The sequence below is a fragment of the Triturus cristatus genome, chromosome 1_1, assembly GCF_964204655.1.
Source record: "Triturus cristatus chromosome 1_1, aTriCri1.1, whole genome shotgun sequence".
NCBI lineage: Eukaryota > Metazoa > Chordata > Amphibia > Caudata > Salamandridae > Triturus > Triturus cristatus.
The window spans coordinates 161,114,058-161,141,077 of record NC_140579.1 but is presented as its reverse complement, the minus strand read 5'-3'; the positions used below and the strand labels follow the sequence as shown (position 1 = coordinate 161,141,077).

The 27,020-nt window shown below is 46.4% G+C and overlaps 1 protein-coding gene across 1 annotated transcript in view; it reads right to left on the bottom strand.

Annotated features, from left to right (window-relative positions):
* The window catches only part of LOC146869901 (lymphocyte antigen 75-like), a 116,794-nt gene that overhangs the window by 38,513 nt on the left and 51,261 nt on the right, over nt 1-27,020 (bottom strand). Inside the window, exon 4 of the mRNA XM_085640739.1 lies at nt 20,412-20,572. Coding sequence (XP_085496865.1) covers nt 20,412-20,572 — 161 coding nt within the window. The remainder of the gene's footprint in view (nt 1-20,411; nt 20,573-27,020) is intronic.

Below are 27,020 nucleotides of genomic sequence, written 5' to 3'. Positions count from 1 at the left end.
ATTTTTATTTTTAACTACGTGCTCTAAGATGCAGTATTTTGGCTAACATGAGCAAACACATTATAAGAAATAATACCATCAGCATTGTTACAATTCCATAGAAAACAAAGGGAGAAATCATATGACAATGATAGTGGAAACCGGTCCTATAATACCTTGTGTACCACCCTCCCCCGGCTAATAAGCTAGTTTTATAATAATAATAGAAGGTCTCTAGGTTTGAATGGGGAACCCCATACCTCCAAGATCAGCTTAGGTGAATCACATCACAGGATCAGCACTTCTCTCTGTGTGTGGAAAGGTTTTCTCCAAGAGTGCCAGCATCATGCATGCAATGCAATATTAAAGGCACTCGAGTTTCAGATATTTGCAGCTTTGTGCTTGTTGTGTCTAGAGCGTGGGCCGATCAACCTGAATTCAACAGCATACATTGTTATTTGACCTTGACGGTTTCTGCACACAGTGTTCAGACTAAGGTCGCGGTGCACGTCTAGGGATGTGAAAAACAGACTTTCTCATGTGAAGAAAAAGCAAGCAAGCAGTTTTACTTATAATAACAGCTACCTGTAGTGGTGTGTGCAAAAGCAGCAAAGTGGCAAGATGGCGTTAACATCTAAAACGCTTATGCTAACATAGCAATGTGTGCAGGCAAAACCCTGTCTCCACTACACTATACACTGAGCCAGCCTCCTACATAACTGTTCTTAGGGACATTGTGACTCGAGGTACCGCTCTCTCCTGATCTGCTCTTGCTGGCGCGGAAAAAGAAAGAACTAATGTCAGCGCACGAGGGCGGCATCTAAGTAGATACCGCTACGTCATTACGGCGACCACGACGCCAGTGACGGATGCGGAGTTGACCGACGCCACCTATCGAAGCCCAGAGGTACTTCTGAGGAAAAAATTCTCCAGGTCCAGTCAGACACCTGGGGGTAATTCTAAGGTGAGAAATTCATAACTAACCTGTGTCTCTTACCAAAGGTAAGTAACTTGTTTGTTAGCCCCTCTGACCTGCTCCCTGCCAGAGTTGGTCTCCCAAAGTGACTGGAAGTGCCCGCTTTTAACTTTGACACAAGATTTCTTGCAAAAGTTATCAAGTGTCAAATTTGTTAAATTTGCCAATGCTTGTTCACGGTAAAGTGAAAAGTTGTGATTTACTGTTTCTTCAAGTAGTTGTATCTCAGGAACCCTCTGGTTTCACATGGTGCTGGGCTGAGTTGCTGCGGGCGCCAGGGATCGAACCATGAGCACCGTGCTCTAGAGTTAGCCATCCTGGCTGCTGATCCCACTGAAGAGTCCACATATGCTACCTGGTGTGCTAGACATGAAGGGGGCCATTAGTCCCAGCAGCCTCAGAGCCAGCCTTTCTGATTTCCAGGACCGAGGCTTTACTATTGGGATCACAGCCTGAATGTTCTGTACTCTCTTTCCCAGGGGAAAGGCACGAAACTGAAGCATGTCCAGAATGGCTTAGATGAAGAGGAGCATCTGAGCAGTAGTTTGATGTGACTACAGCATGTTGATATTTAACCCCAAAGATGACAGGAGGTTTGTCTGGAGGTGGTTGACGACTGCTTGAGGCGAGCCTGCCTTCAACAGACAGTTGTCGAGGTTGGGGAAGTCTGGAACTCCTAACCCCCTAAGGTGTGCGGCTATCGCCACCATCACTTTCGTGAACACTCTACGACCACAGCAAACTAAAAATGCTCCTGTCCCACTACGAACTGCAAGTATCGCCAATGGACCTACAGGACGGGTATATGGAAATAGGCCTCCTGCAGGACTAATGCCACCATCCAGTCTCCAGGGCCGAGGGCAGCCAACAACTGGGGCAGTGTGAGCATCTTGAATTTTTCCTTCTGGGGAAAGTAGTTGAGAGAGTGCAGGTCTAAAATAGAATGGAGGTGCCAGAAAGTAGCAGGAACAACCAAGTCTTACTTTTGCCGTGGGCACCCTTTTGATAACCCCTTTGCCAAAAGGGCTCGCACTTCCTGCCGCAAACAAGACAGATGGTCCTCCAGTTGTGGGAACAATGGAATGCTCAGTGGAATGATAGGACAGGGCATACCCCTTCTGAGCAATTTGCAGGGCCCTGCTGTTCAATGGCATTGTCTGCCTACCTAGCAAGAATCGTTAGATCCTGCCTCCAGCCGGGTGGCTGTGCTTCAATAAGGGCATACTAAAGGAATTTGGTAGATGGAGCCATCAACCGGAGGCCATCTGTCTCCAATTGGATAATATTGGGCCTCAGCATTCTGCACCCGGCCGCACTAGTGCCACTGAGGGTGCTTTGAGAGTGCATTCTTGACCCTGGGGGAACCCTTGTTCTAACCCCAGAAACTCACCCCAAAGACCGAGTACTTACCTTTTAACCGATAAATCTATTTCTCTCCATAGGAATACATAGACTGTTTTTCCTTGAAACCTGTTGTGGAGTTAAACTGTATGAAAACCTGAAAAACTACAACTATACAAAATTGGTTTTACTTACCTTTTCTCCAGGAGATGTCCCAGTGTGATATCTAGGCATATCACACTGAGTAGAAAAAGTAACTTAAAAAGTAATCTAAAAAGTAACTGAAAAGTAATCTGTACAGACATTTCGAATCCTTGACATACCTGTATTTCAAACCACTGCATTTGAACTTGCATTTAATTGTAAACACTGCATAATATTTTACAAAGCATTTATTTCACTTACCTGTGCCAGGCTTGGATTGGTTCTAGAAATAAAATAACTTAATAATATTTGTATACAAAACGAACTGGTCTGAGTTCCGTCTGAGTGTGTGCAATCATTTGCTGATTGAGTGTGTACAACACATGTTTAACACTACCCTCTGATAAAGCCTTACTGCTAGCCCATACTACCACAAATAGAGAGAAAGGTCTATCTACTTTTACCTCTGCCTACCTCTGGGGTTCCACTGGACTCTGCACACTATACCTCCTTTTGGTATAGTATATACAGACCCAGCTTCCTACAGGGTATTGTCAACGTTCTTTTCATGTAACATGTTTGGATACATTTCACGATCCATCTTGCAATTCCTGATTTAGATATGGGATTGCCTTTGTGTGGTGGCAAAAAGGCAACAAAAAGTTGTTTTGTCATGTGAAATTCTTTTGTTCTTTCTACATAATATAGTAGAGCTCTTTTAATATCTAGTGTGTGTAGAGCTCGTTCTGCTACAGAATAAGGTTGAGTAAACAACACAGGTAACTCAACTGATTGATTGATATGAAAAGCAGAAACAACCTTAGGAACAAATTTGGGATTGGTTTTAAGAACTACTTTGTCTTTGTGAAGCTGAAAGAAAGGCTCTTGAATACTTAATGCCTGAAGTTCACCAACGCTTCTTAGTGAAGTGATTGCAATGAGAAAAGCAACCTTCCATGAGAGGAACTGTAATTGACACCTATGCATTGGTTTCAAAGGTGGACCCATTAACCTAGTAAGGACTATATTTACGTTACATACTGGTGCAGGTGGGACTCTTGGTGGTATTATTCTTTTTAATCCCTCCATAAAGGCTTTAATCACTGGTACTCTGAATAGAGATAAGAGTTGTCTGCTTTGTAAGTATGCAGCTACTGCTGCTAGATGCAATTGAATAGATGTATAGGCTTGTCCTGATTGCTGTAAATGTAAGAGATAAAATATGTTTTGCACTGAAGCACCAAGGGGATTGATTTGGTTACAATATATAACAAAATGTTTCCACGTTGCTGCATAACACGCCCTAGTAGTAGGTCTCCTAGCCTCCTTTAGGATGTTCATACAGTCTGGTGGTAATTGTAAATAACCAAACTATGACTTCAGGAGCCAAATAGCTAGGTTGAGTTATTTGGGATTTGGATGCCTGATTTCTCCATGGCTGAGTGAGGAAACTAGAGTTGAGATGCAGCTTTTGGTGTGGAACTACTGAGAGCCCAGCAGAGGGGTGAACCAAGGCTGACATGCCCATATGGGAGCTATGAGAATTAGTTTGAGGGATGTTTGTCTGAACTTCCGAACTACCAACGGAATGAGTGGGAGAGGCGGAAAAGCGTAAGCAAATATCCCTGACCAGTTCATCCATAGGCCATTGACTTTTGAGAGCGGGTATGGGAACCTGGAGGCAAAGCTTGGGAATTTTGCGTTTTGAGCCGTGGCGAACAGGTCTATGTGAGGAAATCCCCATTCCTGAAAGTAGGGGAGGAGAATCTGTGATTGAAATTCCCACTTGTGGATCAGCTCTCTGTTTGCTGAGAAGGTCTGCAATCCGATTGTTTACTCCTGGAAGATGTTCTGCTAGGAGATACATTTTGTGGTGTATAGCCCATTTCCAAAAGGCTTGTGCTAGGCGTGACAGTTGGAGAGTGTGTGTTCCGCCTTGTTTCTGTATATAGTACATCATTGTCATGTTGTCTGTGCGGACTAGGGCAGCTTTGCCTATGAGGTGAGTTTGAAAAGCTCTGAGCACTAGAAACACTGCTAGTAGCTCTAGGGGATTTATATGGAGATTCCCTTTACTTTAGACTCCATAACCCTTGGATTGTGTGATTCTGTAGGTGAGCGTCCCACCCAGCGAGCGATGCGTCTGCTGTTAGCACTGTCTGTGGAACAGGGTCAAGAAAGGGCTGCCCTTTGGATACATTTTGTGTATTCCACCACTGGAGAGAGCGATGGGTGCGGCCATCTACCAACACTAGATAGGTCAACTGACCCAGGGACTGGTTCCACTGACTTGCTAAGCATTCTTGAAGGGGATGCATGTGAAGTCTTGCGTGGGGAACAATTACAATGCAAGGTGCCATCATCCCTAGCAATTGCATGAATACTCTTGCGGTAATGATTGGTTGGGTTCAAACTGAGTGAGAAGGGACTGAATATTGTGAATTTTGGCTGTATTGGGAGAGGCCAGAGCTTTTTGAGCATTTATTGTGGCTCCCAGATAGGTTTGTGAGTTGGAAGGCTGTAGGTGATGTGAGAAGTTGGCCTGATGTATGATGTCACTAGTTCTAGTGTACACCTTCTATCAGTCCAAACAACCCTTATGGTGATTGGTTGTAAAGTCAACCTTATAGACCAGCTATCCTAGTGGTAGCATGGACAAGAGCAGTCTTAGGCTAAACTCTGAATGGCATGTGAAGCCAGCTGTGATACCATATATAATCCCTTGAATACCAAATGAAAGGACACCACAACAGATATATATATAAAATAAAGTGTATTTATTCTAGTCAAACCCTCAGCACTCTTTATGAGATTCGAGGTAAGTACAACACAGTCTTATTTAAGCATACATTAAGTCACACAGGTAAGTAATACAGTTAGGCCCTAGGGGCCACGCAGACCATATACTAAAGAAGTGGTATAAGGACCACTGTCACGGAAATAGGATAGGCCTAGGCCAAGGGAATCGCTGGGGCTACACTACACTGCCAACAGTTAGGAAGTGGGAGGCCCACGGGATTCGGGTGCAGAGTGGAAACACTCACGCGTAATGCGTATAATCGATAGAAATAGTACAGTTCTGAAATAAGCAGTTTTAGGACACTTCTGGAGTAGCTAGAAAGTCGAGACTCGGAAACTAGACCCTAGGATAGTCACTACCCTTGTGAGCACCGAAGTACCCAAGTTACCTAGCCCACAGGCTGCGGGTGTGAACTTGCGTCGGGTTTCGTCGTGGACTTCTATAGATGCCTGAAGGAAAGTTGCTGACAGGCAGTCAGTGCAGAGTGTCCGGTGGATCCCAAGGCCGGGATCAAGAAGGAAGGGTACCTGCAAGCAGAAGGGACAGAGTCAAGGCCACTAGCCAGTGACCACGTGGAACCAGGAGGGAACCAGGCGATGTCGTGAAGATTTCAGGTGAAGGGTGAAGCTTGTCGCAGCAGCCACGGGTACCAGGAGACGTCGAGGACGACCAGGACCAGGAGGCGAGCTGTCCCACGAAGGCTCTTGCTGTCGGCGGCGTCGAAGTTGAACTAGGACTCACCAAGCCTTGGCAAGCGGAACCCACGAAGAATGGAGGACTTGCTTCTGGCGCAGACCAGGAAGGTCTGGGGTGCTTCTCTTTTGCAGAGGAGCGGGAGCCAGTCTGGAGGAGCCAAACCAGCAGTGAAGATTTGAAGGTGTGTCGTCACAAAGGCCACTAGCCAACGGGCAAGCAACCGGACAGACGCGGCAAGCAGGAAAATGCAGAAGGGCCCCACGCAGGACTCGTTGAGTGTGGGGGGCTGATCTTCGGTGCAGATGGTGCTTGGGGTTGGGGCTTCTCAATCCCCGGTGCACAACTTCGAGGGTACCTCAGAAGCTGCGCTGGAAGATACTCGCCACTTTTCCCAGGTAGCCGGTCCCACGTCTCGTCGCCTCCACGGATCTCAGCTCGGCTGTGGATGTGGATCAGGGTCGGAGAAGTCTGGAAGTCAAGGCTCTGGTCGGGCTCTGCAGTCGGTCCCTCGTAGAACTTCAGCAAAGGGTAGTCTCTTGATGGTGCCTGTTTGCACAGGGTAGCCACTCCTTGGCCACAAGGGAGATTCTTCAGTCTTCTTCTTTCGTCGAATGTCGAAGGTCCAGAGTTTCTGTTCAAGTTGCAGGTTCAGGATAATCTAATCTCCTGGGGCCCAGCTACCACACTTATACTAATCTGGGGGGCTGGGTTGCCTGCTAGGTCACGCCTTATGGGTGGGACCTGGGAGGGGGGTGGTTACACCCCCTTCCCTTTGTCCAGTTTCGCGCCAGGACTGGGGCTGGTGTGCCCCAGCGCCGGTTTGAACTGGACTATGCATGGGACACCTTGTGTGCCCCAGGCAGTGTCTCGTTTCATTCATCCCTCCCTGCACCAATACACTAAGGCCTGTCTGGGGTGGTGCTCTCACTCCCAGCAGCAGGAGGTCAGACTTGTGTCGTGGCAGCAGCATCCATTTTGTGATGCTGGGGCTCTGGTTAACTTTAACCGGGTAAGTAGATTTCAACATGTCTTCTCCCTCTAGAAGGGAGGGATAATATCCTCATCCCCAGAAATGGGATGGGGGTATTATTCCAAAGTGTTAGACACCTTACACAACATGTTTTGATAAAGCCAAACCATAGTTACCATAACCGTTTAAGATTATAAGGCACTTTAAGAGTATATGGTATGCTATATCATAGAACAGCTATAAGGACATGGGTCCGAAAGCTGCAGGCAGGCTCAGCTCATGCTAGAGCACCATCTCACATGTTACCAAGCACTCTGCCTCCAGGATTGTTAAGGCCTGCCATAGGAGTGGCTGATAGGCACACATGTGTCTATATATAAGATAGGTATAGGAATACTACACCTAAGCAAGGAGTGATTACACGACCTTGCCCCAGCTGAGTGATCAGCCAGTTGTGTCATAATGGAAGGCCAGGCCAGGGGTGGCATAATACATGCTGCAGCCCCTGGTAGGCCTAGGATACACCTATGCCCTGGGTACCTAAGGTACACTGTACAGGGGCTAATAAGGTGATCCTATCCAAATGGGTTATGCACCTAAAGTACATAGTATTAATTTAGAGAGAGAACAGCAGGGCTGTGGGTCTGATTAGCAGGCCCACAGCCACATCTAAGTCGAAAACCAGTAAAGCAAAAAGTGGGGGTGAACATAGAAAGCAGACTCTACTCTCCTACACAACCCCCCCCCCCCCCCAAACTTAGGGACATTAAACTAACCTTGACCAGTTGAGTGTTCATGTTCTAAGTGGAAATATCTGGAGAGTCCATCTGCATTGGCATGGTCAGTCCCAGGTCTATGTTCCACTGTGAAGTCCATCCCCTGTAGGGAAATGGACCACATAAGAAGTTTGGGATTTTCACCCTTCATCTGATTTAGCCACAAGAGGGGCTTATGGTCTGTCTGAATCTTGAAGTGAGTGCCAAACAAGTATGGCCTCAGCTTCTTCAGGGCCCAAACCACAGCAAAGGCCTCCCTCTCAATAGCTGACCAACGTTTCTCTCTAGGGGTCAGCCTTCTACTTATAAAAGCAATGGGCTGGTCTTGACCATCTATATTAAGTTGTGAAAGAACAGCTCCCACACCTAACTCAGAAGCATCTGTCTGGAGTAGTCTGGACTTTTCAGAATAGGTGCACTGCACATGGCCTGCTTCAGGTCATCAAACGCTTTTTGACAGCTTACTGTCCACTGAACTTTCTTTGGCATTTTCTTGGAGGTCAAGTCATTAAGTGGTGTCACAATGGACCCATAGTTCTTAACAAACTTTCTGTAGTACCCAGTCAGGCCCAAGAAAGCTCTGACCTGAGTCTGGGTAGTTGGAGGAGTCCAGTCCTTTATGGTCTGGATCTTGCTCTCCAGTGGTTGAACCTGACCCCCACCAACTAGGTGGCCCAGGTATACAACCTTGCTCTGCCCTATCTGGCACTTAGTGGCCTTGATAGTGAGGCCTGCCTTTTGCAGGGCCTCTAAAACATTCCTCAGGTGGACCAGGTGATCCTCCCAGGTGGAGCTAAAGACAGCAATATCATCAATATAAGCTGCACAGTAATCATCCAACCCAGTAAGGACTTGATTCACCAACCTTTGGAAAGTGGCAGGTGCATTCTTCAAACCAAAGGGCATTACCACAAATTGATAATGTCCTCCTGGGGTCGAGAAAGCAGTTTAGGCCTTTGCATTCTCAGCTAGTCTGATTTGCCAGTAGCCTGCTGTCAAGTCAAATGTGCTCAAAAACTTATCAGCTGCCAGTCTGTCAATGAGCTCATCTGCCCTAGGTATTGGGTGGGCATCTGTCCTAGTGACAGCATTGAGACCTCTGTAATCCACGCAAAACCTCCTCTCTCTCTTACCATCTTGGGTGTGAGGTTTTGGCACAAGAACTACAGGACTAGCCCAAGGGCTCTCTGAAGGTTCAATGACTCCCAGCTCCAACATCTTTTGTACCTCAACTTTTATGCAGTCCCTGACATGGTCAGGTTGCCTGTAGATTTTACTCTTCACAGGCAGACTGTCACCAGTGTCCACCTCATGGGTGCACCAGTTTGTCTGACTTGGGGTCAGAGAGAACATATGTCTGTAGGATTTCAGAACTTGCCTGCAGTCCTGTTGCTGATGGACAGTGAGGCTGTCAGAAAAGACCACACCATCAACTGAGCCATCATCAGGGTTCTGAGTCAACAGGTCTGGGAGAGGGTCACTCTCTTCCTCCTGCTCCTCATCTGTAGCCATGAGTAAGCCCATGTCTGCCCTGTCAACATATGCCTTCAGTCTGTTGACATGAAGTACCCTGTGGGGGCTTCTGGGAGTCCCAAGGTCCACCAAGTAGGTGACTTCTCCCTTTTTCTCAACAATAGTGTGGGGTCCAGACCATTTGTCTTGGAGTGCTGCTGGTGCCACTGGCTCCAACACCCACACTTTCTGCCCTGGCTGGTAAACAGTCAGCACAGCCTTTTGGTCATGCCAAGCTTTTTGGAGTTCTTGGCTTGCCTCAAGGTTTTTAGAAGCCTTCTTCATATACTCTGCCATCCTGGAGGGGAGACCAAGTACATAATCCACTATATCAAATTTGGGTTGTCTGAGAGGTCTCTCCCATCCTTCCCTTACTAAACATAGGGGTCCTCTTACAGGATACCCAAACAAAAGCTCAAAAGGGCTGTAGCCAACCCCCTCTTGTGGGACCTCTCTGTAAGCAAACAGAAGGCAGGGTAAAAGGATGTCCCATCTTCGCCTAAGCTTGTCTGGTAACCCTTTTATCATTCCCTTTAGGGTCTTGTTGAATCTCTCAACAAGCCCATTGCACTGTGGGTGATAGGGTGTGGTGAACTTGTAGTTCACACCACACTCCTTCCACATTGCAGTCAAATATCCTGACATGAAGTTGGCACCTCTGTCAGAAATGACCTCCTTTGGAAAGCCCACTCTGGAGAATACTCCAAGCAGGGCCCTTGCCACAACTGGAGCTGTTGTGGTCCTCAGGGGAATAGCTTCTGGATACCTGGTGGCATGGTCCACTATCACCAGTATGAATCTGTGCCCAGATGCTGTTTGTGGGTCCATTGGTCCTACAATATCTATGCCCACTCTTTCAAAGGGAACCCCCACCACTGGTAGTGGTATGAGGGGGGCCTTTGTGGTGCCACCTGATTTGCCACTGGCTTGGCAGGTGACACAGGAGCGACAAAACTCCTTGGTATCTTCTGACATATGGGGCCAGTGAAAGTGAGGGACAAGCCTGTCCCAAGACACTGGCCTAAGTGTCCTGCAAGGGGAATATCATGTGCCAAGGTAAGAAGGAAGCCTCTGAACTTCAGTGGTATGACCAACCTCCTGGATGCACCAGGCTTGGGGTCTCTAGCCTCTGAATACAGTAGCCCTTCATCCCAATACACTCTATGGGTACCTTGAGCATTCCCTGCAGCCTCTGCAGCAGCCTGCTGTCTGAGGGGTTCAAGAGAGGGGCAGTCTAATTGTGCCTGCCTCGGATCTGCCCTGGAAGGTCCCCCTGTCCCAAGAAACTCTATCTGATCAGGTTCAAGTTCTTCTAGGACAGTTCCTTCAGGGCTCTCAGAATCATCCTCCTGTGAGGGCTGATCCAGTGCCTGAGGCAGGGGGGAAGGCACAGCCTTTACCCTACTGCTCTTTCTCTTGGTTTGTGACTGGTCCATAGTTTCAGGATCCAGCACTTGTTTAGTGGTGCACTTTTTGGCCTGTGACCTGGTCACAGCAAGGACATGTGCATCTATCCCTAGCATTTCTGCATGGGTCCTATACTCCACTCCAGACCAAACTGAAGTTTCAAGATCATTGCCCAGTAAACACTCTACAGGAAGGTCTGAACTAACAACAACTTTCTTGAGGCCAGTTACCCCTCCCCAGGAGAAGTTAACAATAGCCACACTATGGGAGGTAGTGGCATTGCTAGTGTTGGTCACTAGGTAGTTCTCACCTAGTATGATCTGTCCAGGGTCCACAAAGGCAGGTGTCACCATTGTGACACTAGCCCCAGTGTCCCTGTAGGCCTGAGCCATTCTTTGGTTGATAAAAGGAGTCTGTCTGTACTTGCCCAGGTTACTGGGGCCTACAGTAGAGGACAAAGCTAGGTCCCCATCACAGATCAGAACAGCCTGAGTAGGTATTCTGACTAGGCCAGAATCCTCCTCAGTTCCCAGGGTTAACCCTACTACACCCTTTTTCTGGGAACCACCACTTACAGCTGAACTAGGGGGTACAGTTGCCTTAGGGGCAATGGTGGTTGGGGGCTTATCCTTTTTGGTGCACTCACTAAACCAATGTGAGTTGGACTTACAATAGTTGCACCATGGTTTCTTTTGGCCATCTTTCTTTTTATCCTTTTTGGGACCACCCTCCCCCTGAGCCTTTTGGGGGCCTGGTGAAGACTTCTGGTCTTTTTGTTTCTGATCATTACCCTTCTGGTCTGCCTTTTTCTGATCACCGCCCTGGTTCTGGTTTTTCTGCTTAACTCTAATCCTGACCCATCATTCTGCCTTCTTTCCCAATTCTTGGGGAGACGTCAGATCAGAATCAATCCGGTGTTGATGCAGTAGCTGGTTTTGACAGTTGTTAAGGATTTGTTCTCTCATGATCAAATTATACAATCCTGTATAGTCCTTAACCTTACTTCCCACTAGCCAGCCTTCCAGAGCCTTAGTGGCACAATCTACAAAGTCAGTCCAGTCCTGAGTCTGTGTCTTCTGGGTATCCCTGAACAACAACCTGTATTGTTCAGTGGTTAGGCCAAACCCATCAATTAGAGCACTCTTCAGGACAGTGTAATTGTCTGCATCCTCATCACTAACTGTGAGGAGCTTGTCTCTACCTTTCTCAGAGAAGGAGAGCCACAAGATAGCTGCCCACTGACTTTGGGGCACCTGCTGTACTTTGCAAGCCCTCTCCAAAGCAGTTATCCATTTGTGGATGTCATCCCCACACTTGTAGGGAGGGACAATCTTGCTCAGGTTTCTATTATCATAGTGCCTGTCTCTATCCTTAGGGATATTGCTGCCACCAGTGGGTTCTAACCCACTTAACTTTTGCTCTCTAGCCAGAGCAAGCTTCTCCTTGGCAAGGGCAAGTTCTTCCATCTCAATCCTTAGATTAGCTTCCCTCATTCTGGCTTCATGCTCTTTTCTCTGGGGGAAAGTCATTCCCCTTTGAGAAGAGGCATTAGAGATGCTAGAGACATGGGAGTGGATGGATTCCCTTGAAGGGGATCTGTCTCTCCTGCTTCTCTGGTTAAGCCCACTTGGGGGTCTGTATGGGGGGGCCCCATGCAAACTCCCATGTAAGCTTAGGTTAGCCTGGCTAAGTCTTCCTCCTTGGCCCTGGCTGTCTACCTCTTCATCTGAAGTCCCCTCTGACTCATCTGTGGTGGGTAGACCCTCCCTTGTACCTAGGGTACCAGCCTGTGAGGCCCTAAGAGCATCATATTCCTCTAGGAGCTGCACTAGCTGAAGGAGGGTAGGGTTTTCACCCTGTTTTAACTTTCTGGAGGTACACAATTGTCTCTTCTCCTGAAAAGTTAGGGTATCATATCTAGAGGGGATCTTTCTCAGATCTGCCCCTCCTGAGAGAGAATCTCCTTGATCTCCTCCCAGAGACATGATCTAGTGAGGGTGTGGTGTGTGCACCTACCTACACTAGTTGCTTCTACTAAACCTCTCTAGTAGTTGCAGTCAGGGTGTGTTAATCCCTTCAACAACTAAGTCCAGTAGGACTTAAGTATTATAATCTGTTATATGTACCTAAACAATATCTGTGTGATCTTTCAATTTAGTATCTCAAGATTACAATGGTATTACAACAGCAAGCTCAGATCCCAACCGCTGCTCACCAATGTGAGAAGTTGGTCTGATGTATGATGTCACTAGCTCTAGTGTACACCTTATATCAGTCCAAACAACCCTTATGGTGATTGGTTGTAAAGTCAACCTTCTAGACCAGCTATCCTAGTGGTAGCATGGACAAGAGCAGTCTTGGGCTAAACTCTGAATGGCATGTGAAGCCAGCTGTGATACCATATATAATCCCTTGAATACCAAATGAAAGGACAACACAACAGATATATATATATAAAATAAAGTGTATTTATTCTAGTCAAACCCTCAGCACTCTTTAGGAGATTAGAGGTAAGTACAACACAGTCTTATTTAAGCATACATTAAGTCACACAGGTAAGTAATACAGTTAGGCCCTAAGGGGCCACGCAAACCATATACTAAAGAAGTGGTATAAGGACCACTGTCACGGAAATAGGATAGGCCTAGGCCTAGGGAATCGCTGGGGCTACACTACACTAGCAACAGTTAGGAAGTGGGAGGCCCACGGGATTCAGGTGCAGAGTGGAAACACTCACGCGTAATGCGTAAAAGTCGATAGAATAACTAGCAGTTAGAAATTAACAGTTTAAGGACACTTCTGAAGCAGCTAGAGATTCGAGACTCGGAAACTAGACCCTAGGATAGTCACTACCCTTGTGAGCACCGAAGTACCCAAGTTACCTAGCCCACGGGCTGCGGGTGCATAGGTGTGAACTTGCGTCGGGTTTCGTTGTGAACTTCTATGGATGCCTGAAGGAAAGTTGCTGACAGGCAGTCAGTGAAGAGTGTCCGGTGGATCCCAAGGCTGGGATCAAGAAGGGAGGATACCTGCAAGCAGAAGGGACAGAGTCAAGGTCACTAGCCAGTGACCACGTGGAACCAGGAAGGAACCAGGCGATGTCGTGAAGATTGCAGGTGAAAGGTGAAGCTTCTCGCTGCAGCCACGGGTACCAGGAGACGTCGAGGACGACCAGGACCAGGAGGCGAGCTGTCCCACGAAGGCTCTTGCTGTCGGCGGCGTCAAAAGTCGAACTAGGACTCACCAAGCCTTGGCAAGCGGAACCCACGAAGAACGGAGTACTTGCTTCTGGTGCAGACCAGGAAGGTCTGGGGTGCTTCTCTTTTGCAAAGAAGCGGGAGCCAGTCTGGAGGAGCCAAACCAGCAGTGAAGATTTCAAGGTGTGTCGTCACAAAGGCCACTAGCCAACGGGCAAGCAACCGGACAGACGCGGCAAGCAGGAAAATGCAGAAGGGCCCCACGCAGGACTCGTGGAGTGTGGGGGGCTGATCTTCGTTGCAGATGGTGCTTGGGGTTGGGGCTTCTCAATCCCCGGTGCACAACTTCGAGGGTGCCTCAGAAGCTGCGCTGGAAGATACTCGCCACTTTTCCCAGGTAGCCGGTCCCACGTCTCCCGTCGCCTCCACGGATCTCAGCTCGGCTGTGGATGTGGATCAGGGTCGGAGAAGTCAAGAAGTCAAGGCTCTGGTCGGGCTCTGCAGTCGGTCCCTCGTAGAACTTCAGCAAAGCAAAGGGTAGTCTCTTGATGGTGCCTGTTTGCACAGGGTAGCCACTCCTTGGCCACAAGGGAGATTCTTCAGTCTTCTTCTTTCGTCGAATGTCGGAGGTCCAGAGTTTCTGTTCAAGTTGCAGGTTCAGGATAATCTAATCTCCTGAGGCCCAGCGACCACACTTATACTAATCTGGGGGGCTGGGTTACCTGCTAGGTCACGTCTTATGGGTGGGACCTGGGAGGGGGGGTGGTTACACCCCCTTCCCTTTGCCCAGTTTCGCGCCAGGACTGGGGCTGGTGTGCCCCAGCACCGGTTTGAACTGGACTATGCATGGGACACCTTGTGTGCCCCAGGCATGTCTCATTCCTTTCAGCCCTCCCTGCCCCAATACACTAAATTCTGTCTGGGGTGGTGCTAGCACCTCCCCGAGCAGGAAACCTATTGTCCAAGCCTCCCTTGCCGGGATCACTCCCAGCAGCAGGAGGTCAGACTCGTGTCTGTGGCAGCAGCATCCATTTTGTGGTACTGAGGCTTTGGTCAGAGTTAAACAGCAAAGTAGGATTTTAACATGTCTCTCCCTCTAGAAGGGGGGAATAATATCCTCATCACCAGAAATGGTATGGGGGTATTATTCCACAGTGTTAGACACCTTACACGACATGTTTTGATAAAGCCAAACCATAGTTACCATAACCGCGAGGATTATAAGGCACTTTAAGAGTATATGGTAGGCTATATCATAGAACAGCTACAAGGACATGGTTCCGAAAGATGCAGACAGGCTCAGCTCATGCTAGAGCACCATCTCACATGTTACCAAGCACTCTGCCTCCAGGATTGTTAAGGCCTGCCATAGGAGTGGCTGATAGGTACACATGTGTCTATTTTAAGGGTAGATATAGGTATACTATATCTAAGCAAGGGGTGATTACACGACCTTGCCCCAGCTGAGTGATCAGCCAGTTGTGTCTGATTGGAAGGCCAGACCAGGGGTGGCATAATACATGCTGCAGCCCCTGGGAGGCCTAGGGTACACCTATGCCCTGGGTACCTAGGGTACACTGTACAGGGTCCAATAAGGTGATCCTTACCAATTGGGAATGTACCTAGGGTACATGGAGTCCTTTTTAAAGAGAGAGCAGACAGCCTGAGACCATGAATGGCAGGATCTCAGGCCAACTAAGTCGAAAAACCAGCTAGACACTTGGCAAAAAGTCGGGGGTAACCATAGTCAGATATCCACCTTCCTACACACCTAAAGTACATAGTATTAATTTAGAGAGAGAACAGCAGGGCTGTGGTTCTGATTAGCAGGCCCACATCTAAGTCGAAAACCAGTAAAGCAAAAAGTGGGGGTGAACATAGAAAGCATACCCTACTCTCCTACAGGTGAGACTTCAACGCGTTCACTGTAAATCCTAGTTGGTGAAGTAAGTGAATAGTGATTTGAGTATGTTGGGACACCTTGGTAAGTGCTGGCTTTGATGAGCCAGTCATCCAGGTATGGGAAGACGTGGATGTTCTGTCTTCTCAGATGGGCTGCGACTAGTGCCAGGCATTTGGGGCCAGATGTACGAAGTATTTTGCATGCACAAACTGGTTTATGACCCGTTTGCACATGCAAAAATACCTAAGGGCCATGTACAAAACCTAATTAGCGAGTCGCAATTTATTTGCGACTCGCGAATAAGGATTTGCGACTCGCTATTAGGAAGGGTCATTTCAAGGGCATCCTTCCTAATAGCGAGTCTGAGCCCTATGTATGACTGTCGCAATTTACCACTTACTTCAAGTAGGTGGTAAAGCATTCGGAAATGGGGACCACTGTCTGCCCTTAAAAAATGAAACGAAAACATTCCATTTGTCTTTTAAATGCATCCTGTTTTCCTTTAAGGGCTGCATTTAAAAATAAAAAACTGCTTTATTTAAAAGCAGTCCCAGACAGGGAGGTCTGCTAAGCCCAGCTGGCCACCATTTCTGGGAGGCCAGCCATTTCCAAAGGGGTCGCAAATTGAGAGTGGCTCATTCATATCCATGAGCATCACTTTTTGCGACCCCATTGGGAATTTACAATTTTTCACAATTTGCGACTCGCAACAGCAAATGGTTGTACATCTGGTCCTTGGTAAATACCATGGGAGCAGTGGTGACTTCAAACAGTAGTAGTTTGAATTGATAAAGGTGACCCACTATCATGAATCAGAGGTATTTTCAATGAGCGGGATGAATTAAAATGTGGAAATATGCGTCCTTTAAGTATAGAGTAGACCAAGTCGCCCCGCTGTAGAAGTGGGAGCACTTGTTGAAGTGCCACCATGTGGAAATGCTCTGAAAGTATGTAGTGGTTTAGCTCTCTGAGGTCCAGAATAGGTCTCAAGGAGCCATCCTTTTGGCGACTTAGAAAATATAGGGAGTACACGCCTGACCCTTGATATTGTAACGGTACAGGCTCTATGGCTCCTTTTAGCAAGAGAGACTAGACTTCCTGTTGGAGTAGGTGTAAATGTTCTGGTGACATTTTGTGAGAGCGTGGTGAAATGTTTTGAGGATTGTCGGTAAGCTCCAAGCAATAACCATATTGGATAATTCCTAACACCCATTTGTCTGTGGGGATAGATTGCCAAATGGGGAGAAATTGTACAAGACGTCCCCTGACAGCTGTTAAATGATTGGGGGGGAAGTGTAGGCAAGTCCCTGTTTGTTAGGAAAGGGAGAATTACGTGGTGTAGAACCTTTGCCCCTACCTTTACCGTTGTTACCTCTGTATCCTTCTCTAAAGAAACCTCTTGTAGAGGAAGATTGAATGCTGCCTTTGTACGAGGCGGTAGTAATATCTGATGACATGGTTTTTGAACCTCAACGATAAAAGGAGCGACTAAAGGAACCACAATTAGAAGGGGACTGCAGAGTTCCAATGGACTTGGCTACTTCTGTATCTTTTTTCATTTTTTTAATGATCTATCTACTTCGGGCCTGAAGAGCTGGTCCTTGTCAAAAGGAGCATTTAAAATAGTCAGCTGAACTTCAGGTTTGAAACCAGAAATCCTTAACCATGCATGCCTCTTTAATAATACACTGGTGTTGAGCTCTCTAGCTGTGGTGTCTGCAGCATCTAAAGCACATCTAATTGATGAATTTGAGGTGAGCTTCCCTTCCTGCATTAAATCTTGAGATTTTGCTTTGTGCTCATCTGAAAGATATTGTAGCAGTTGCTCCATTTTGTCCCAGTGTGCCCTATCATAACTGGCTAGTAGGGCCTGGGTGTTAGCATTGCGCCAATGATTTGCTGCTTGAGCGGCTACTCTTTTACCAGAGGCATCAAACAGTTTTGACTCTTTGTCTGGAGAGGGAGAGTCTCCTATAGTTTGTGATTTGGCCCGTTTATAGGCATTAGAAACAACCAAAGAGTCTAGTGGTAACTGCCCTTTAATAAAAGCTGGATCTGAGGGAGCAGGTTTATATTTTTGTTTATTCTGGGTGTGAGAATACAAGAACGCACAGGATCTTTAAAAATATCATCGGCATGTCTCATTATACCTTTGAGCATGGGTAGAGTGTGGCTATCCCTTTGTGTGTTACTGAGTGTTTCAAATAAGAAATCGTCCTCCAGAGATTCCTTGTGTGATTGTACTCCACGATATTCTGCTGCTCTAGCTAGTAATTCTAAATATCCCACATTATCATCAGGAGGGGAAGGCTTTGCAGGGTAAAGATTTGGGTCGTTATCTGTGGGTGAATCAGTGTTGTAATCCTTCCAGGGATCTACTGGTAAAATGTTGTCCCTGCCATCTCTGTCATCATCATCATCATCATAATCAGGTGGTGGTGGTGATGGAGAGTTAGATGGTGTAATGAGTAAATGCTTCAATGATGGAGATGGTGGTGCAGAGGAACCTGGTGGAGGAGGAGGAAGAGAGGGGTTAGTACCTACATTATTCTTCTTCAAAGGAATATGATCAAGTGTGTCCTCTGATTAAGGTTTGTGTTTCTGATGCAGTTTAGAAAGGACATGTCCTGTATGTGGATTTATATAAAGATCAATTTGTTTCGGTCCAATTTCGGTGGTGTGACGTTGAAAATCTGATCACGCGGCTTCGGAAAAACATTTTTTGGTTTTGGCGACGAGGACTTCGGTGCCGGGATGGAGAGACTTTTCGGCACGGAAGATTTCAGTTTCGAAGCAGTCTTTGATTTCAGTGTCAATGATTTTGGCTCCTAAGCGGTTTTCAGCTTCAAGCCTGAAGGTTTTGGCTCGGTACCTGCCTTTGGCCAACTTGATCCAGAGCCGGAAGGCTTAGTGGCGTGATTTGGTGCCGAGCCGGAAGGTGGGGTATCAGAAACATCTTCTCGGTATCAACAGTGGCCTGACAGGTTGTGTGGAACCAAAGCCTTTTGCTTGGGCTGTTGTGGAGTTTGGGGCAAGGGGTGTTCGGTACTCATTGGACGCTGACCTTGTGGCAAGTCTTCTTCCATCTCAGAGTCCAATTCCGGAATAGATACAAGTTCTTCTTGTTCTACCTTGGCCGCCTGTGCGTCGAATTTGTGCTCGGATCCTTAACCAAAGATGTCCAACATGTAACCGAAGTTTTGTGTCTGCATTTCACGACATCGAGCCAGACGATCACAAGCGTTTTCTTCGATTGGAAAGATTTACACGTGTCGCAGTCCTGTTCGTTGTGCTCCGGGGACAAGCACAAGTTGCACACTTCATGTGAGTCTGTGCGCGGATAGTTCGCGTGGAACAGAGGACAGAATTTGAATGGAGTCCATTCCATCAACTGTGGGGTGGACCGACGTGGTTAGGCCAGATGGCCTTCCCGAAGGCATCTGATCGAAATTGAGGTTTACCCAAGACGCATATGATACGCGGAGAAGTGGGAACGCATTAGAAAACAATACCGACACGGGTAGAGTGGATTGCGCACCGAGGTGAACCCGAAGAACAGTTTTGAACCGGAGCGCAGCAATACACATCCGAACCCGATGGCGGAAAAATACTATCTAACAATGGAGTCGATGCCCGTGTGCACTATCACCGAAAGGAGGAGTCACCTTAACTCGTGTCTGGAAAGGCCTCTTCAAAAAAAAAAAAACTTGCAAAACATCCAGACCCAACACTAGATGGCAGGAGTATGCAAAGCATGTGATCTACAGCTCACGTGCCTCGAACATCTCAATTATTTTTCATTTTGTTGCAGGACATCCATGCCATTCCAGGGATTCTCTATAAGCCACAATATCACCCGAGCATCAATATTTTATACAGCCTTTTCATAGTAGCAGATTCCTGTCCCCACAGGCCCAAGCATGTGCATCAGGTGGAGACTTCTGCAGCTGAAGGAAGCCTGGCCCAATATAGCATTCAAAGCTTTGCTACAAGGTCTGGCAATGGAAGAGACAGGTTGTAACACCAGCCAAGTAGAGTTCATGTACCAGGAGCACCTGAGTAATGGTGTTGAGACAGAGCAGGTGCACGGTCCACAACGATCAAGCAGGGGTCAATAAATTGGAACTAAAACGTTAAAACATTGTTAATAAGTCTATCAACCCAATATGCATATATTAATAACATCACAACAAAATAGAAGTGCAACATGTTGTCTAATGACGATGCTCTTTTGCGGGGTTCCAGGGCTGCAAATACCATTACGTGCTTCATATATAAGCTGGAAAGTTTCTTACCTACCTGACAATCACCTTTTCCCGAGATAATGTTGAAAACACATATTTTTATCTACCCTCACATACAAAAACAAGCAAGTAACTAAACTACAGTAGGACTATAAATAGTCACTCCTATGATTTAGTTTCTAATTCTGAATGTGACAAAAATATGGATGTGGCTGGGCAAAAGAATAACTTGCTTCAAAGTCAGAATTTCCAGGATTTTGGGAGCTTGAACAATTTACTTTATAACTGCCTCACCCACTGCCTGATTTAAGATGAGTGTCCCACAGTCCCTAGCGACGCTAAGCAACAAGGCCCAGCCCTGTGTTTATCACATCTTCAACTCCTACGTCTTCCCAGAAAATAGAGTGAGGGGATGGCCCACAGCAGTCCATGTCATGTTCTAAAGCCCCTGTGAACAGCCTCCTACCTTTTGCAAGTTTTGGCTCAGGAAGTCCAACTCAGCTTGGTTATGAACGGACACGAGATCAGCATGAAACCAGGTACAGATGCGCTGGGCTTGGGGCCAGGTAGAATGATGCTTAAAAAATTCATATTCAGCATCCTGGTACTTCACCCACTCCATACTGCCTGCGAAGAACACAAAGGTTTTACTGACATGCAGCAGTTCTGAGGTCACTCTGCACTGGCACCCGACCTTATTAGGCAGACCATTCGCTCACTAATGGCATGTCACAGCAAAAGAGAAAGTATCAACTCTGGATCAAAGGGCAGCTGTCTCTTCCTGTCTGGGCTCAATGCCAGTAAGGTGCACACATCAATTTGATTTAGTTCAACGTATTTAATACCACTTAATTTCCATTCTCTGCAGCATCAACAACAAATAATAATGCAGATAATTCCAATGTATATGGTGATATTTGTGGCACTATGCGGATCGACATAATTTTCGCACATATTAAAAAATATAACTTTGGACAACAAGAGAGTGCTAACTTGTTGAAAATACTTAAAAATCAAAGTTGACTCAAAGTACAGTGGTTCCGGGGACAGAATGACCCGACTATGAATCATTTTGGGCAAGTTATCCAAATACACAGATAAACAGAAGGAAGAACTAGAGTAATTGACTGGGCCCAAGGTAAATATAGGCGGGTAACTGATTTATGGGGATGTTTTTCACAGAGTGGTTCAGAGTGACATTGGAAAGACCACGAGAGCAAAGCTTGAGTTGTCTCTGATGTCCCTCAAAACCCAGAGATGAAAAGCATCACCGTAATTCACTTTTTACCCATCTATAATTTTATGTCATGTATTGCCCTCAAAGTCATCGGCCCCTGTTTTCAGCTGCTATGCAGGGGCAGAGGAGTAATGGGGGAGCCATACATAATATGGCCTCAATTATGTATCCCTGTCCCAAAGATAAAAAATAAAATAGAAAAAATACCTCACCTGCCATCCTTGACCAACCCCAGCACCTTCCCCCCCTTTACTCTCCTACAGCTGTGTTTTCTGCGTTCATTCAAAGCAGACATGCAGCGCTGTGCTGCCATGGTCTCAGAGAGCCCTGTCAGCCTGGTCTGGAAGACCTTTATGATGCAGCAACAGTGGGCAACGAGTTTTATCCACTGTTACTATGTCATAGCAGTGACTTATCAGTTTTAGAAACTGAAATAAATGATAGAGGCTCTATCTGAGTAAGTGGCGTAACTAGACCTACTTAGATAAATAAATAGCCTGAACGTTCAGGTTACAAGAACCTAACCTAGGGGTGTCAGGAAGACAATTGTTTCCCGAAGAACACCCAAGGAAAAGAGGAAGAAAGGGGCAGAACACTTCCTTTCTTGAGTCCCCTCACTCACCAGGGTTTCCCCACGGTGACATGCTTCATCATTGGGGTCCTCTCAGTCCTCTACGGACTGAGGCGTGCTGCAACTTGCGGATTACGTAGGAGCACTAAACCAAATTATGTGTGGTGCAAGTGTAGTGGTGTGGAGTGGAACAAAGTGAATTAAAATAATCAACTAGTGGGCCAAATACATTTTATTCTTGCTCCTAGCTAATTGGTTAAAAAAGGTGGGTAATACGCTAGAATAACCTACTGTAATGGGTAAGTGTACCTAGCATATGGTCAACTAGTTTCGAGCTTCCCCAGCTCTTCCTCAGGACTACACTGGGACCAGCCCAGTGCAAGTACCACTCCTAGTAGACCTAATTCCGGTGCAAAAATAAGTGAAAAACGCTGCACCTAATAAGCATGCGTTAAGGACAATACATACGTAAATGTACGCCTGGCAATGTCTGTAGGGTATAAAAATACAGAAGTTAAAGGGACAAAAAGGAAACAAAATATGCAATGTATATAAAAAACAATGGCGGTTACACTATACACCAGTGTTGTAATACTCATTTACTATTGGTTCTTATTGTGCCACTGTGTTGCTATCCAGCAAATACATCCTTCATGCGGGCGTTTCGCTATAATGTGAATAAAAAGTGTCTATGAATGCACACAGTGCACATACAAACAAAAACATGCGTCTGACACGACAAAAAACACATAAGACTGACATATGCACAACAATACATACATCTTAAGAAACAATGCTATGCCTCATGGTCAACGGAGGGGGTGTGGAAACTCGTACACCTAAGGAGATAGTACAAGTAGTTGTTAAAAGGTTGTAGCACCGTCTTGTTGGCAGACCTTGTGCGTGGAAGAAATACGAAAAAAATGCGATCTCCGTTAGTTAGGGGGAGAGGGTAGATCTTCCCCCAGGGGTGTTGTCACTCACTTGTACTTTCGAAGCCACACTCTGGAACACCTACTGGAGACCAACCTCGCGGACCGCATACTGTGTGGTTCCGAGCGAGGTGCCTGTTATCTACGAGAAAGGTGGTGGAAAGTAAGGAAGGACTTCCCGGTGGCGATCCTTTTTGCGGGGCGGCCATGTTGGCAAAGGAAGAAGTAATTCTTCAATAAAGGCAAAAAAATAAATACAAGAGTAAGGACCTAATCAAATGAATTGCTTGCTCTACATGGTGACTAAAATAACTTTAGTTACAGAGGATCATAATGGCTGTGAGTGCTAATTATCCAAACCTTCTTGTTAAGAAGACGTAGTTAGGGATAGAATCCGCCATGTTGGATCAGGAAGGGTTCGAAAGCCCGAAAACACGCTCATCCTGTGAGATGGTATTAATAGCCCTCATAATAGTTGTATAGGTTGGTCATGAATAGTGAGTGACCAACCAGTGCTTACAAAAAACGTTGTTGAGACAAAATCACTGTCAGAGAGAAAAAGTCTTAATGACACAGGGTAGGGGGCTATACCAGTTCCTACTCACATTGGTAGTTTAAAAAGAACCGGGTCACGTTCCAGTGATGCGCATCTTATTTTAGATAGTGTCATATACTTATATATACAAAGGATAGGCTGATATGAAGAGTATTAAACAGTTGTCATTCATGGAGAGGTTGCCACATTGATCTTTTCAATAAAGTTACATGGATTCAGTATTTACATGAAAAAATTACAAAAAATGAATTGACAAGAAAACCTTAGTTGGAAGTGAATTGGCCCCATGGTATATCATCGTTAAGGCCATTGTCATCCGATCGTAGTTTGAAGACCCAACGTTGTTCTTTTTCATGTAATTTTCTTTCAGTGTTGGGGTGGTTATTGATATGTTCAAGGATGACCCAGCTGAAATCATTGGGTGTGTGTTGTTGTTGTAGGAAATGCGTGGTCATTTTGGTGTTGCTATGTTTACATCTGAAATTGCTTCGGTGTTCAATCATTCTCGTGTTCACTTTCCTTGTGGTCATCCCCACATAATGGAGATTACACACGCAAGTGATGAGGTATATTACCCCTGTGGTGTTGCAATTCGTGAATGATCGAAGATTCCATGTAACGCCATTATTGTAGGTGACAGTTTTTGTTGCGCTGGTGAGGTGACATACGCTACAGTTACCACAAGGGTAGTGTCCCTCTGGTAATGGGTGGAGTAGGCGTACAGGTCCTACAGTCTTCGTTGGATTTGGCCTGGTGTGTACCAGGTAGTTCCTCAAGTTGATGCAGCAACAGTGGGCAACGAGTTTTATCCACTGTTACTATGTCATAGCAGTGACTTATCAGTTTTAGAAACTGAAATAAATGATAGAGGCTCTATCTATGAGTAAGTGGCGTAACTAGACCTACTGCCACCTGTGGCGGACACTAAGTTTGCCGCCTGGTGCAGGCAAGAGGGGGTGGAGGGGGAAGTCAGGGGTGGCTCATGAACAACTTGTTCCCGGGGTGGGGGAGGTTGATCATTGAGGGGGGGGCTGGCGGCCGACGGAGGACTTATTTTCGGGGGCAGCTGGTAGTCAAAAGACACGACTTGCTCACCTCCGCAGGCCCCCCCCCCCCAGCTACACCACTGATGAGTTATGCATAACATAGAATCATATAAGGATAGAAGTCAATAACATGGTTGTTTTCCTCCCAGGGGTACCAAGTGATAAACAGATAACGAGAACCATTTTCTGTTTTTTTTTTATTCTTAACACAGGCTAAACTCCTGTCAAAAAGATCAAAACATGGGCAAAGCATACAGATGTGGGGACTCTACACCAAAGTCTGTTTTTCTTTTACCACTGTACTACCAGAAAGCATTTAATAATAGGTGTCCTCTCCAAGAATAGTCTTGGCACAGAATTAAAACAGTCAATCTCAAATATGTAGAGTCTAAAAATAAACACCGCCTAAACAATTAGGATCTCAAGCAGTTTATCCCAAGTCTCAGGCGTTCCTGGTGTCCTGCTGACCCAATGTCTGATCACCTGTGCCTGTTGCCTTTATGACTTATCTGGTCCATTTGTTTTTTAATAGAACAGATAAGCATTGAAAATGCAATAGGTCTCTCCTTTGATTAAGTTAAAGCCATTTGCTTTGCTAATGGTATTGTATAGCAAAGCAAATGGCTTTAACTTAATCAAAGGCGAGACCTATTGCATTTTCAATGCTTGTTATTTTAGAGCGTTCTCTGTGCGGATGCTCTGCCTCTGGGCCGTTAACATGCCATCTTTCTTCTCTTGTTTCGGCAGTGTTGCAGAAGAGCTCTGGGAGCCCTTTCTTGCCCCTCGGTGTGAGGATAGGCTTGCTGCTCTGACTACAACATCCAGAATGCATCTGGGATATGTTGCAAAGTCATCCTGTGCCCTGGGCACCCCCCAACTTTTTGCTGACTGATGTTGGTGGTACCCGATTTTGACTGACCCTGTGCTCTGCCTAACCAGGCCCAGGCCCAGGGCCAGTGCTGAGCTGAAAGGAACACATTAGAATACAATTAAAACACCCAACATACACTAGGGTACACTATGGTATGGTGGGGTACACCTGTAATTGGCATGACCTACCCCATAGGCCCCTAGTATATAATAGGGCAGGGGATTGAAACTACCTAGAAGTCCCCAGTACCCTGGGGTATAACAGTTTAGAGGCCAGCAGCTTTTCCTGCACTAGCATGTGTGCAGTGCTGAAGCCTGAGGTCAGTTTAAAAGCAGCACTGGGTGCCAGGACTGCTTTTAAACAGTAAATTGCGCCCAAGCTCGACTTTGGTGGCAGGGGCACTTAAAAATGGAAAACCTACAATGTTGTGGCATATTAGGGACCCCCCAGGGTCTCCCCTAGGTATCCCACGGGTGGGGGGTCAGTTATCTATAAGGTACACCCTTATAAAATGAGTTTTTATATGCCTGGGTAAAGTGAAATTTCACATTTCACTCCCCACATTGTGTTAAAGTGCTGCTCAAATTCGACTTTGATGCTAGGAGCACTGGGTAAGGAGGATCTGCAATATTTCTGCAGATTCAAAACCCCTAAAGTCTCCCCTAGTTGAACATGGGGTGGGGGTCCTGTAGAAATTAGGGAAAGACTTATACAATATGTTTTTATAAGCCCTGGTGCTAGAAAACTGGCCCAAGTCATTTTCCTCATTGCAAACGCCATGGCCCATAGGTCAACATGGTAGGAAGTTATTGATGAATAAATATTGATAGGAGAGGACTAGCCGGACTATTCAAAGACTTCCCAGAATGGTAGTAGTAAATCCAACAATATTATATTGTTAATTTTCCCCCTAAAGCATACATACACGAAGTTATAAGACTTTCTTGTTTGCAAGTCCAAATTCATCCTTTCAGTGGTCTGCCCTGATTGGTCAGAGTTAAGTGGATTAGCCAGGCTGCTTTGAAGAGGTGATAAGGAACCCCTAGGGTTAACCGCTTTGCTGGGAGGGCAGTGTACTGGTCTATAGGAATGCCAGGCCAGGGGGTGGCGTCGTAAACCATGCTTTTCAAAGGCAGAGGGGAGGCCTGGGTTTCAGTTTCACTCTTACACTCTTGACCCAGAGTCAGGGCTAGGCTTAAGGAAGGTATGTGCAGATGGTAGGGGGAGAGGCCATGGAAATAAGCCACCCCAGGGGGTGTGGTAGCCAACTCTTACCTCCTTGCTGGAAAATCAGCCATTATGGATTTGGAAGAATTAATGCACTCTGGGACAAAATAATGCCACACTGTAAAGGATGTGGTCATAACTATGAGGAGTTACCCTGCCCTCATTGGTCAGAAGTGACCTGTGATTGACCCAGAGAATTTTGAATAAGTATCTGAGAGGGGCAGAGCCCTCCAGATCTGCTGCTTGAAACTTACTGAAGCAAGAAGTGCCCTGCTGTGAAGTTTTGCTGTGCAAAGATTTCTAAGGCCTGACCTCTGAAGACTGCACCAACTGAAACTGCAGCCCTGTGGATTACCTTGCTGCAAAAAGACTAAAGAGTGGACTCCCTGCAAGCTACAGGTTAACAGAGCTCACCTGGACATCCCCACAAAGAATCGCCAGCCTGGAGTACCAGTGGATTTGTAGGGGTTTTGTTCAAGTGGATTGCGGAATTGAAGTTTCACACTTTCAAGGACCCTCTTGGAGATTCCAGAACCTTGGACTGTGTGTTTGATACTTTGGGACCCACAAGCAGAACTTCAGGAAAGAGTTCTAACTGGACCCGCCTGCTGGGGAAGGCAACACATTTGGTGAGA